This window comes from Esox lucius, chromosome 19, assembly GCF_011004845.1.
Source record: "Esox lucius isolate fEsoLuc1 chromosome 19, fEsoLuc1.pri, whole genome shotgun sequence".
Lineage (NCBI taxonomy): Eukaryota > Metazoa > Chordata > Actinopteri > Esociformes > Esocidae > Esox > Esox lucius.
In genome coordinates, this window is record NC_047587.1 from 43914556 (window position 1) to 43928020 (window position 13465).

The following is a 13465-nucleotide window of genomic DNA, read 5'->3' on the forward strand; positions in this document are numbered from 1 at the left end:
TAAAAAAAATTATAAATACACAATTCAACAGTGATTTGAGAACAGCTGGGTCAGGGTAAGTGTAGAGGTTCAGGTTTTAGGTAGAGACAATAACTAAGTTATGTTCTCTGAGAGGATGCAACCCATTTGAAATGTAAGCTCTGCTTCTCGTTTAGGCAACCAATGACATGATTTGTCCCTTAGGGCCGGTGATACCTCCAGATTCATGAAAAAAGGTATTCTAACAAAACAGATTTTAGGGATTTTTTTTCCTAGAACTAAACTTGACTAGAATGCTTTGGTTTTATTGACATAGCTTAGGTGTAGGTAACTTTGGTAGATGAGTGGGTTTTTTATTTAACCAACCTGGAAAACCAAAGTAGCATATGATGAAGCAAGCTAGATCTACTCAAGCTTCTGTGATGTATAACATCTTCAGTTATCCTAGCTCAGGCTTCATCCATACTACAATGGTGGATATTGTCCGCCAACTCTAGTGAGCCTAAAACTGTGTATAGATGTTGAACATGGCTATTCTAAATCTGAAATCGTTCTTTGAGATAATACTGAATAAGTATTTCCAACACTAAGAATATGCAGGAACTTTGAGGCTCATTATTCTGTTTGGATCTTCCTTAATTTAATATCCTTCCTGACTTGCACCAGTGTTTCATAACAGACTTTTTCTTTCTTTAAAAGCACATCAACACAACAGCAGTGCCTGTTAAATTTAAATATAATTCTATTAACAGGTTTAAACACAGAGCAGATTTAAGTAGTTTTGTTGAGTTATGTAGGCTGAGTTAGGAATTATATGTTGCACATGTGCATGCTGTGACTGGGACAGTGGTTTTGGTGAAAATGTGTTGTTCATACTAGAGTAAACATTCACAGGCTAGGTTATGGTTATAAATCTCAGACTATTACTATTTTCTTCTACAAATTTTAAAAATGTGAGGTAAATCTAAAAAATTGAAGTCTTGAATTGTGTAAGTGTCGATTGACAGAGTAATTTAAGTAATAAAGCAATGAAAAACTGAACTTCAGGTACATTCATACATCAGCTCCGAGGCTAGATAAGTTCAAGTAAAAGCCTGTCTAATGAATGAAGGTGCTTCAGACTTCTTTATTTGAAGCTAACGGTAAGCTTATCTCATTCATTCCAGGCTCTCCTTTAGCAGAAACTATATTCTTCAGTCTGTTTCTTCATTGTTTTGGTCGTCTATAGAAACTCATGTTTTGTTTTTATGCAAACAAGTGGCTAGCTTTGTTACCTCATGTATCCATGAGAACCCGGCAGCAGATTAAAGTTGTAAAACTGTAGAAATGAATTGTATGTAAACACACAGGTTTCTTTCGCCCTAACTTAGATACAAAAAAGTGAGTTAAGTATTGATTAAAATAGGCAAAAAAACATGTAACAATTAGCTGAAAGGTAAAAGCAATTAATGTAAAAAAAAAAAAAAAAGGGATAAGAAAATGTCATTAAGAAAATATTTTTCGAACTGTAAAGTGCAAGTATAAAAATATCTACATCTAATCTCAAGATGGTTTCTTGAGACAATGTCAATGGTCTTTGTGGAAAAGTGCAACTTGATAACAGCACAAGTTAAAAAAAAAAAAGAGTAAAAACGAGTACTCGGTGAGGTCACATAAAAAGCAATGCAGAGCCTCATGATCTCCTTCGTAAGAAAATGGCAACTTCCTCAAGGGCTACAGGATAGTCCTCCAGGAGCGTTCCCCCATCAAACACCTGGGCATTGCGGGTGTCCTGCCACTGGAAGCCCCCATCGGGCAGGTAAATATCTCTCCATACTGCCCCCCTCTCTATTACCGGAGCAACCAGAACCTGAAAATATGGAATAACAACACAATAAATGATACTTTAATAATTTTTTTTTACTATAAAATGCTTCTTACCCTGAAAGTAGTTTGTGAGCCAGGAGAAATGGGTCTGTTTTAATTAACTTGTCATAAAGATCTGCTAGATTTAGCTAAGGCTAGCTTAAAATTAAAAGGGGTGATATGAGCACTGTTGATTTCAATTCTCACACTAACTTCAATACCAAGAACAAGAGGACCAAGAGGATGAGGCTCAACGGTCTGCTCCACAGTCTGCTTGGATTTCCAATATGGCACTGGCAATAACCATTGTTTTTTGTGAAAATATACTTCAAGATTTAAGTTTTACTGGGGATTTTATGACTTTATAATATTTATGTTTTGCATAGTAATTTTCTGAAAATGCTGGAATTATGTTATAAGAATTGATTGTAGGAGATTTTGCCTTTTGATTTCCACCCCTCCCCTCTTCCTTTGCGTTGTGAAGAATGGGGTGGTATACTGAATTTGAATGAATCAAGCCCCATGTTCATGTAATTCACTTATCTTCCACATGGGGGATCCATCCTATGTGTAGTACCTTTACGGTTAACTTAATTTTGCAATCCTCTGGTGTCAGTATATAAGTAGACCTACAACAATCGCCACTGAAGTGTTCATGAATATGCATTCATATTATGAGAAATGTTACCTGAAACATTTCCCTCTTCAATTCATGGGATTTTCTAGAGGGGTTCAAAAACCAAACATCTATCAAAAATGATTTGCTCATTGGATTCTCCCCCTATTGTAAGTTCTGTCCTTGTGCACCATGACAAAATTTCAGTTCACATATAACTACAGCTCCGGACAAAATTAAGAGACCACTGCACCTTTTTCTTTCCTTTCCAAAAAAGTTGAAAAGCAAAGTTTTGAGTGAGGAACAGAAGTGTTCAATTTGCAGTGGTCTCTTCATTTTAACCCTTCTGTTCTTCACTTAGAACCTTCCTTTTCGACTTTCTTGGAAAGAAAAAAAAAAGGTGCAGTGGTCTCTTAATTCTTTCCGGAGCTGTATATGACTAAAGCATTTGGAAAATAGAGACTAGTAATGTATCTTTATTCAGCTTCCCTAAAAACCCAGGAGACATGCAGAAATAGATTACATTTGTAGAGAGCCATGGCAAGCATGACAATCACAATGAGGAGCCAGGTGTATAGAGACCTATACTCTCCTGACAGTTAAAAAATATCCATCAGTTAGCCATTGGATTAGGCAGATTTACCTTAGATATTTGAACTATAGCATCTGTCTGTCTAACTATCTCTAACTAATAATGTGCATTAAAGGCAATAATTGCTAGCTAGTTCAAGTTGATTACTAGCTATATAAGCAACTATATACTAGCTATATTCTAACTACCTATACAATCACACAGTGCTTTGGCTGAATGGAAATTAGTTTGTTGTAATGCTCTGATCAGTGGAAAAGGTTACTTAACATGGTACCTCTAAATGGTTCAAAGAGGTAAGCCCCTAAACTGAATCAATGTAGGAGATTGAAGTTAAGAATTTGGTAGATAATTTATTTTTGCAGAAAATAATTAATTCATGCTTTTTTTATGGATGAGAATGGTTTTGGAACTAAATCTATGCGGATAGAAAAATCTGTTTTTGTGGGTTGTCATGTGGTTTTTGGAATAGAGGTAACCAATGCAGTAAAGGTCTGGTTCCAAAACAACTTAAACATGCAGGACTTAAATGCATGGAAATCATTTAGAAGAAAAAACATGTATAAGCTCCTCCAGTCGACAGTTCAGGTCTGACATGAAACTAGACCATGAAATCCAAGGAAAAGTTTGTAAAACTTTTGAGGAGGAATATTTCTGAGGAAAGGTGTACATCTACTTCTAGAGGGAGGAAAGTTCCGAAGAGCACAATTGGCATCAACATTGCGGGGAAAAATGTCCTAGAGCTGTCCATCCAACAAAACTGAGCAACTGGACAAGAGATGTGAGCAGTTGATGTGAACCAAATGAGCACAGAATTAAAAAGTTCCTTTGTTGATGGAAGGAGGGAGTGGCCAGACAGAAACCCCTCCTGAAACAAAGGCACATGACAGCATGTCTGTAGTTTGTTAAAAGTCATGTGAAAGACAGCGAGCATAAGTCAAAATATTCTCTGGCCTGATAAGATAAAAAAATATTTGGCCTGAATATTAATGTCTACATCTGGCAAAAACCAGGAACAGCTTATCTCCCATGTACAGTAACACCATTCCTAACATGAAGCATGGTGGTGTCAGCATTATGCTATGGTGCTTTTTGGCAGCAATGAGTGGGAACTTGTAAGTATAAAGAAAAATAAATCAGGCCAAATACAAGCAAATACTTGATAAGAACCTGCTTCAGTGTGCAAATGACCTTAGAATGGGGGCAAAGATTTACATTTCAACAGGACAATAACCCCAACCATGCAGCCAATGCAACACTGGAATGGCTTCAGAATAAGAATGAAAAGTCCTCAGCCAGGCCCAGATGTGAATCCCATTGAGAATCTTTAAAGACTTGAAGATTGCTGTTCAGCGACATTCCCGATCCAACTTGATAGAGCTTGAAAAACTCTGCAAGGAAGAATGAAAGAAAATCCCCAAATTCAGATGTACAGACATGCCCATGAGGACTGTAAATTGTAATCCCTGGCAAAGGTGCTTCTACAGTATTGACTCAAGGGCTGAATACCTACGTACATTAGATATTTCTGTATTTTACTTTTTATTATTCATTTCTAAATGGACATTCTGGGGTATTGTGTGTAGATTATTGACCAAAAAACATATTTAATAAATTTTAATTCAGGCTATTCAGGGGTTTGAATACATTTTGAATGCTCTAAAAACCAACTACTTTTAGATTTTTACTAAAGTATATTTTAGTGGGTGACAATCACATTGGCTATTACTTTGAATAAATGATTTTGGTGTTAGAAGTGGGATCCACGCTGTAGATGTTCTAGGCCTCTAGGGTCACAATCAGTAGACTCCAGACAGGAGATGTGTTTTGAAAAAGAGAAGGATGTACCTGAATTTGTAGAATAAGAACATTTATTACCCCATTACCCACTCCCAATTATCCCAACCACTGCATAACCAGCAGAAGAATAATATAAATGAAACAGTCTGAGTATCAATCGATCACCTCGTCTCCAATGAGGAACTGGTCATTGATGGTGAACGTCACTGGATCATTAGGGCTGAGCCACCACAGTGGCCGGTAAATAGGGTTCCCTGATGTTATCCAGTCCTCGGCGTACCTCATCAACAATGGAACTACAAAGTCCTGGTGCTGCACAATCATGGCCCTTGTCATGTTCAGAACCTAGAGAAAATAAGGTAGGTTCACATATAAATCCTCATGAAGACATACTAAATTTCGACAGCTAAAGCTGCAAAAGTGGTGTACTGACGTGATATTTCTTGTTGAACTAGAGTACACACAAGTATTTTTTTAGACACAACTGCAATCTTTTATGAATAGGGCATTCAAGGAATTGTGTTGTCAGTGCCCTACTTGAGTAAAAGTAAAAAATAAATTACATTTAGCATATCACAGTACAATTTTCAAATGTGTATTTAATAACAGACGTTCTGGTGCCTATCAGGGAATTTAAATCTTTAATTATTGATCTTGTGTTGTTAGCTCTTGCTTTTTGCATTAATTGCATTTAAATTACAGCTGTAGTACATGAGCAACTATATTCTAAACTGGCTTCCATGTTTAAGACCTGTACATACTTCAGAGTAGAGAGGTATGTAGGCCAATTCCTAAACTGCTCTTCTCTCAGATGCACATATACAAGATTACTGTGAAACCATTAAAATACAGAGGTAGACCGCCTCCTACATTACTGTTCTTCTCTCAGACCAGCAGACAAAGAACAGAGCATTGTTGACATTGTGGTCCAACATTGTCCGTCTCCTCTCCTCCAGCTTAGGCCAAACCTCTGACATTCCAGGAAGGGTCACACACCCGGGATAACATCCTCTCCAGTCTCCCGTGATGGAAACAAAAACCAACCGCAACCATAAAACTATGTATTTTGACAAGGGGTAGAGAAAACATTTGCCATAGCCTGGCTATGACTGGAACTCTAATTGAGAAAACAGGCATGCGGTTTAAACCCTGGATTTTATTCTTATTTGGACCTATAATGGACACATACACAAGCACATACACACAAACGCACTATAGAGAGTAAGGAGTGTCCAACATATTTCTCACAAAAATGCAATATTATCTAAAATACCTGATTATTCAGGTATGCATAATATAATGCAACATATAGAGTGAGCAACTTTCTATTATATTCATGCATTCAACAGAAAGGCAGTTCTCTTCTGTCACTTCATTCAAGCTCTCTGAGACACAAGAGGGGCATCTCAAATGACATCCTAGTTCACTACTTTTGACCAAGAGCAACATATGGGGCAAGAAGATGTCATTTGAAATACAGGATATGAAAAATGTGGTCCTCCATCACTACTGACTGATGTTTTCACATTTCTGATTCCTTTCAATGTCACACAGTATATGTTCCTCTCTGAATATTTTCTCTCTTCTCTCCGTAAAAGTGGAAAAATGTGTTGATCTCACCCACCCCATCACTGTGTTCAATAACGTGAGGGGACCTTAATTACTGCACAAAAGTATTTTTCCAAGACTTGACCTCAGATTCATTATCATTCCTGTCGAAGTGGCTCGCATTGTGGTTAGAGAGTGAGAGAGTTGTAAATCTAGAGGAGGACCATAATGCGGACCAGATGGGCTTCTAACCACAGGTGAAACTAGGAGAAAGGGAGGGAAGGGGACCAAAGTTTACTTCCATAAAGAGGAAGTAAACTATCACTATTATTATCCCCATCCAACCATCCACCCACTCTGAAAATATACAAATAGTAACAGAACAGCGGTACTTGCATTTTTAATATTAAGCTGTTTGGGTATTAAAATCTGTAGCGTTCTACATTACAAAGTTACATGTTTTGTAAGTCATGCCTCTAAGTAAGCGGCTTCATTGCAAGACCCGGATTCAATTCCGGCATGCCTATTAGACCAGGGGCCCTGAGGAGGGCAGTTCAACTGGCCAGCACCATAGGGGATTGGAGGTTAACTATTCAAATATGGTTGTCTTGTCTCATCACACTCTAGATAGTGACTCCTTGTAGTGGCTTGAGCGCCTAGAAGCTTAATCAACGTAAAAGACTGGAGAATGCCTTCAATCCAGTGCATAAGTAACTGGCAGCGTGATTGATAAGAACCAGAACAGCTTGAGATGTGACTCGGGAAGACTCATCACAATCTTGAAATCAACTGTCCCAGTCCATTAGGAGTTGCTGCAGTGAACACAAAATTGGTGAGAAAAATGGGGTAAAAGTAAAAAAAGTAAGAAATTATTTGTTCTTTAAAAGACAGGATTACTGTTGGTAGGCGTGTTGCAATATACAGGTATTGACGATAATCATGATATTTAAAAATGTAATATTGATATCATGTTAATAATAGACATTTGAAAATATCCTATTCACTAGGCGAAACTGAAGTTGTATTTTTCCAAGAAAAACCCTCTTGGTTTTTCCATACCTTATTCATGTCACCTATAGACAAACAATGCATGTTCTTCAACAATGAGACTGGACCTATGCACTGGCCTTGAAATCAACTTGTTAGCCCCACTAGAACCCCTGGGAGAGATTTGCAATAACATGCCGTTTTTGCCTATTCAAATGGTTATTAGGACATTGTATTCTCCAAAAATGCCCCGATTTTTCCATAGCTTATTCATGGACAAACAATGCATTTGCTTAAACTATGAGTCTGGACCTATACACTAGTATTTCAATTAACGCTTTTTCGCAGCCTATTCACTTAGCGAAAATGTTTTGTATTTTTACCAAAACTCCTCTCAGTATAAGGCCTTGTAGATCTTTTTCATTTGGTTACCTTTTCACTATCCATTAAGTGTAATTGTTCTTTTTGTATGCTTTAAATTTTTATTTGTACAGTTATGGTTACAGACTCACTTCACCCTCCATAAACTTGTATTTTGAATGTAATTCTTTTGCCAAAAGAGAGAAAAAAAACCCACATTAAACTAAGTTGAAGAAAATTTTTCCTTCAAATTTTCTATAGATACCGCGATAATATCATTACCGTGAATTATTTTGGCCACGATAATCGTGTAGTGAAAATCTGATATCGTGACAGCTCCAACTGTTGTTATGAAATTTACTTCACATTACTGAGCAACAGGATCTTGAATTGAAAAAAAAGAGCAGAACGTGTCACATCAAAATGAGATGAGCCACATCAAAATTAACAAATTGATGAGCGTTAATATGTTGTGTTCTCAAATAGCATGTATTATTGTTAGTACACAATATTTCACTTGTATTATTTATTTTGTTCTCTGGCCACAACCACAGCATGGCAGCTATAGCCACCAATCCAGCCCCAGTCTAAACATGGAGAACCAAGAGAAAAAGATACAGGGTGAAACCTAACCTGGTCTCCAACACAGACAAACATATTGATATTAGTGACCAGACACCATCAAATAGCCCTTGAAGCCCAAAGTCATTGTTTTACTTTCCCACTCTATGAAGTGTGTATTTCGGATATCCAGCAGAAAGGTGAGGGGAGCATAGGGGAGGGATGGGAGTGATTTGGTGTCAAGCTGGCAGAAAGCAAGAAGAGTGAGGAGAATGCAAGGAGGGAGGGAGGGGAAGAGAAAGGCCAGGATTTGGATAAATCCAGAGGCAATGTGCTGAATGTACAATGATCCCTTCCACAAACACAGTGACTGACTGACAGACTGAGAGACAGAAAGACAGACGGATTAACACAGTGGGAACAGAGCTGGGGTTAGGGTTAGATCAACAAACACACCATGACAATATCAGGCCTAGTGACATAGCACATACCCTAACTCAAAATGCAATTATGCACCTTGTGAGACTGAGAAATCTCTCCAGCACTAGTAAATCATAATTTCAACAAGGAACACAGACTGAGACCAAGGTCTGTTTTACAGCCGGGCCCTGCATATACATGTTAACATATACAGTTTACGTTCAATGATTGAAACAAAGCAGAAAATGAAAAAACACAGTGTAGAGACAAAACAAGACATAGATAACAAGACACTCAAACACAAAGAACACTGCTTTAAACACAAGTGTAATGCCCTCAGTGGCCTTGTGTTTTTAGTACATGTAGGTACTGGGCCTGGCAGCGTTGACAGGTAATCAGCGTTGACAGGTAATCAGAAAGGGAAAAAAATCTAAACTATGTAAATAGAACAAGCTACATACTGTAGCTAACCAGCATCTTTAATCTTACTGTGCAGCTATACACGTATTTACACTATTTATATTACTGGAAAGTTCTAGAAAGATCTAGAAGTTAATCCAGGTTTACTCAGCACTGAATCTATCTGGACTGTTCTGGAATAGGTACATTTCATAATATCACTGTCCTGGTCACAAAACCTAAATTTTTGGGGAATAATTGCCATTTTCTATACTTTTGAGGCATAATCAATTAGGAAATAACACTACCCAGGTACAAAAAAAATGTGTTACACAGTGTTATTCAACTGAAAATAGTACAAGTGAGGTGTTGAAAAATAGAAAGGGGGAGCAAATGATAAATGGAAAAGGAACATTTATGATTTATTTATTTTGTTGGCTTATAATAGGCAAAGGAAATGATTAAACTGTTTTATATATTTAATTATCATTTTAAATAACTTACTCATCAAATAACCTTTTACTGACATTTGTCATTCCTGGGATTCCATAGTTATCGTCTCATTGACTACAATTGAAATATACACTCACCTAAAGGATTATTAGGAACACCTGTTGAATTTCTCATTAATACAATTATCTAATCAACCAATCACATGGCAGTTGCTTCAATGCATTTAGGGGTGTGGTCCTGGTCAAGACAATCTCCTGAACTCCAAACTGAATGTTCAGAAGGGCAAAGAAAGGTGATTTAAGCAATTTTGAGCGTGGCATGGTTGTTGGTGCCAGACGGGCCGGTCTGAGTATTTCACAATCTGCTCAGTTACTGAGATTTTCACGCACAACCCTTTCTAGGGTTTACAAAGAATGGTGTGAAAAGGGAAAAACATCCGGTATGCGGTAGTCCTGTGGGCAAAAATGCCTTGTTGATGCTGGAGGTCAGAGGAGAATGGGCCGACTGATTCAAGCTGATAGAAGAGCAACTTTGACTGAAATAACCACTCGTTACAACCGAGGTATGCAGCAAAGCATATGTGAAGCCACAACACGCACAACCTTGAGGCAGATGGGCTACAACAGCAGAAGACCCCACCGGGTACCACTCATCTCCACTACAAATAGGAAAAAGAGGCTACAATTTGCACGAGCTCACCAAAATTGGACAGTTGATGACTGGAAGAATGTTACCTGGTTTGATGAGTCTTGATTTCTGTTGAGACATTCAGATGGTATAGTCAGAACATGGATCCATCATGCCTTTTTACCACTGTGCAGGCTGCTGGTGGTGGTGTAATGGTGTGGGGGATGTTTTCTTGGCACACTGTAGGCCCCTTAGTGCCAATTGGGCATCGTTTAAATGCCACGGCCTACCTGAGCATTGTTTCTGACCATGTCCATCCCTTTATGACCACCAGGTACCCATCCTCTGATGGCTACTTCCAGCAGGATAATGCACCATGTCACAAAGCTCGTATCATTTCAAATTGGTTTCTTGAACATGACAATGAGTTCACTGTACTGAAATGGCCCCCGCAGTCACCAGATCTCAACCCAATAGAGCATCTTTGGGATGTGGTGGAACGGGAGCTTTGTCCCCTGGATGTGCATCCCACAAATCTCCATCAACTGCAAGATGCTATCCTATCAATATGGGCCAACATTTCTAAAGAATGCTTTCAGCACCTTGTTGAATCAATGCCACGTAGAATTAAGGCAGTTCTGAAGGCCAAAGGGGGTCAAACACAGTATTAGTATGGTGTTCCTAATAATCCTTTAGGTGAGTGTAGGTGTTTAAGAAATATTTTCGTCACTATGTTTGTTGAGCAAATGAACACTGCTGAGGCCCTTGTTCACCTACCCGGTCCTCCCCACACACCCAGGGAGGTGTCTCAAAGCTGATGACGGGGAGAAAGGCTGCAATCTGCAGCCATCTAATGAACAGCTCCTCATCTGTCACAAAGTCCCCTGACAGAGAACCACCTAAAATGAAGGAACGAGAGATATGAAGGGGTGGAGAGAAAGTGTGGAATAGAGAAATGGAGAAGGAGTTGTATGATGAGTGATGAGAGAGAAAACAAGAGAGAGAGAGAGTAGTAGAGGGGATGATGAAATAGGGAAAGTTGTTGAGTGGAGAGGGAAAAGAAGGAAAGAGAGAAGATTTAGAAAACCAGCCTACTTATGCCATGGACTTATAATGAAGCCATGGAATCAAATTGTTATGGAAGTGTGATTTCCAACCCAACTATCCTTACTATCAAAGACAGATTTCAGTTTTCTACACGTCAAAGTAAATGGTTGTCTGATATGTTGCCTAACTGGAATCTTTAGTATTTGGGGAATATGTCTTTTTTTTTTTTTTTGGGCCAAAACCCAAGGCTGTTTCACCTTTGGGATAATGTTTTCCAACCTAATTTTAAAGGTGATGCAATGGATGTTACTATCAGGTCTGATTGAAGTCTTAATTGCAGGACTAGCAGTGAAAGAAAGACAAAACAAAGCAACAGACAGATCCTTTTATGAGATTATATAGGCATGCAATTTACTTTGCTAAATGTTGTATTTCTTAATTTGGTCAGAACATGCTAATATTTGATTTGTGGCAGGGACTAATTTAACCAAAGAAAATGTCATACCTGTGTTTTCGCATTGCAGATTGGTTTATTTTTTCTATGCTACACAAATATCAAACATTATTCCAATCTGTTACTGTTTGGAGTTCTTGTGCTCAATAATTAGTATTTCCTACCCTAGCAGTTATGTGTAATGCAGGTTGTAGCAGGTGAAAAGGTTCCCTCATGCTGGCTGGATCCTAATAGGGGTTGTGATTTACATATTGTATCACGTTGTAAGCCAGCCTTGAGGTCAATTGAAAGTACAATTGGAAATCTACCTGCTGAAATAGGATTGTGTTTTCTCAACAAAATGGCATTGAGTTTGATTGAAAGTACAACAGTTGCAATAGGTTGTACTTTTGATTTAATCGAGGTTGAGTCAATGTAATATTGTACGGTAACAATGTACAATACGTTTGTCAGTTTGGTTAACAAAAGGTCCGTAGAGGATGATTAACCACACTGCAACTAGTACTACTACTATAAAAAGCTGCAATGGGATTGTGAATCCTATTGCAGAAAGTGGCACAAATGTGGATTCTATATGTACTATTGTAGTATAACCAACTGTACAGGACACAAATTTTTCAGATATAGTATGCCCTGAAGGAAGAAATTCATGTAATAAATGTTACATAACAGTTATGGTTAGGATTAGGTGTTTCTGAACTAAGGTAAAGTAATGGTGAATAGCCATGGTATTACCTACTGCATCGGGAATTAGGAAGTTGTACCCCAGCAGAGTGTGGTGAAGCAAGGACGGAATGAGGCCCTTCAGTCCTGACGAGCTCCAGTCAGACTGCAGAGGAGGCATCTGCACAAACACAGGCTTGTGGCTTGACCTGGTGGAACCGAGAAATGAGAGAGAGTAATAGAGTGAAAGAAGAACAGTTTCAGACCATTATCAGGTAGAAGTTATAGTAATGCTATATCGTATTGTGTTTTTGTGTGTTTGAAGAAAGAATGCAAAAAATAATCCTCCCTTATCCCACACCTTGTCCCTACAGTCATGATGGCCTGCTCTTCTATCTTGGCTGCTACATCCGCTAGCTGGCCAATATACTGGTCCCCACCGCCAAAAGCCACCGGGTTCTCTTCTGCCCCCTCCAGAAAGATGTACTCCATGCCAAGACGGGCCTTGAGTGAGCCCACCTGGTCCAGAAACCAGCTGACCGCCTCAGGGTTGCTGATGTTCAGCTTCACGCAGAACTGCCCTCGCCACTGGGTCAGCACAGGGACCTGAACAAGACGTGGAGGGAGAGAGGATTATGTAACTGAATTACCTTTCCGTATCAAATATGTATGAACGTGCCAGACTCTGACATGAGTCAAAATGACATACAAAGGCACATTTTTCTTTCTGTCATCCAAAAATAACCACTCAACACCCAATATAAACTCCCTTAGGCCCTGTGAATCTCCCCACTAAAGTTCCAACACGGGACCCAGGGCAGATAAGGATTGGCTAGGTTGCTTACCAGTTGCCTCTGTGGGGCTGCCTGGAGGCTGAGCCAGTAGGCCTGAGCGCCGTCCAGCAGGGACTTGTGGAACTGGTTGGTGTCCACGCTCAGGAACGGTGACAAGGTGATGGAAATGTTTAGAAGCTTGACAAGTGGGAGATCCCTGAGTTCCCTGGTCTGTCTGTTGGACATCCCCCTTTTCCTGCCAGTGAGGTAGTCATGGTCCTGTAGGGTATGAGAAATAGAGGGAGAGAGAAAGAGAGATATTGGAAGAGACAACTGAAAGAGTA

General features: G+C 39.0%; 1 protein-coding gene across 1 annotated transcript in view; it reads right to left on the bottom strand.

Moving 5' to 3' along the window:
- Positions 1–1427: 1427 nt before the first annotated feature.
- The window catches only part of si:ch211-236l14.4 (SITS-binding protein), a 127357-nt gene continuing 115319 nt past the window's right edge, over positions 1428–13465 (bottom strand). The window contains exons 5-10 of the mRNA XM_029114844.2: positions 13194–13400; positions 12710–12954; positions 12421–12557; positions 10962–11083; positions 4995–5174; positions 1428–1828 (exon numbers count right to left, since the gene is read on the bottom strand). Coding sequence (XP_028970677.1) covers positions 1652–1828; positions 4995–5174; positions 10962–11083; positions 12421–12557; positions 12710–12954; positions 13194–13400 — 1068 coding nt within the window. The 3' untranslated portion in view covers positions 1428–1651. The remainder of the gene's footprint in view (positions 1829–4994; positions 5175–10961; positions 11084–12420; positions 12558–12709; positions 12955–13193; positions 13401–13465) is intronic.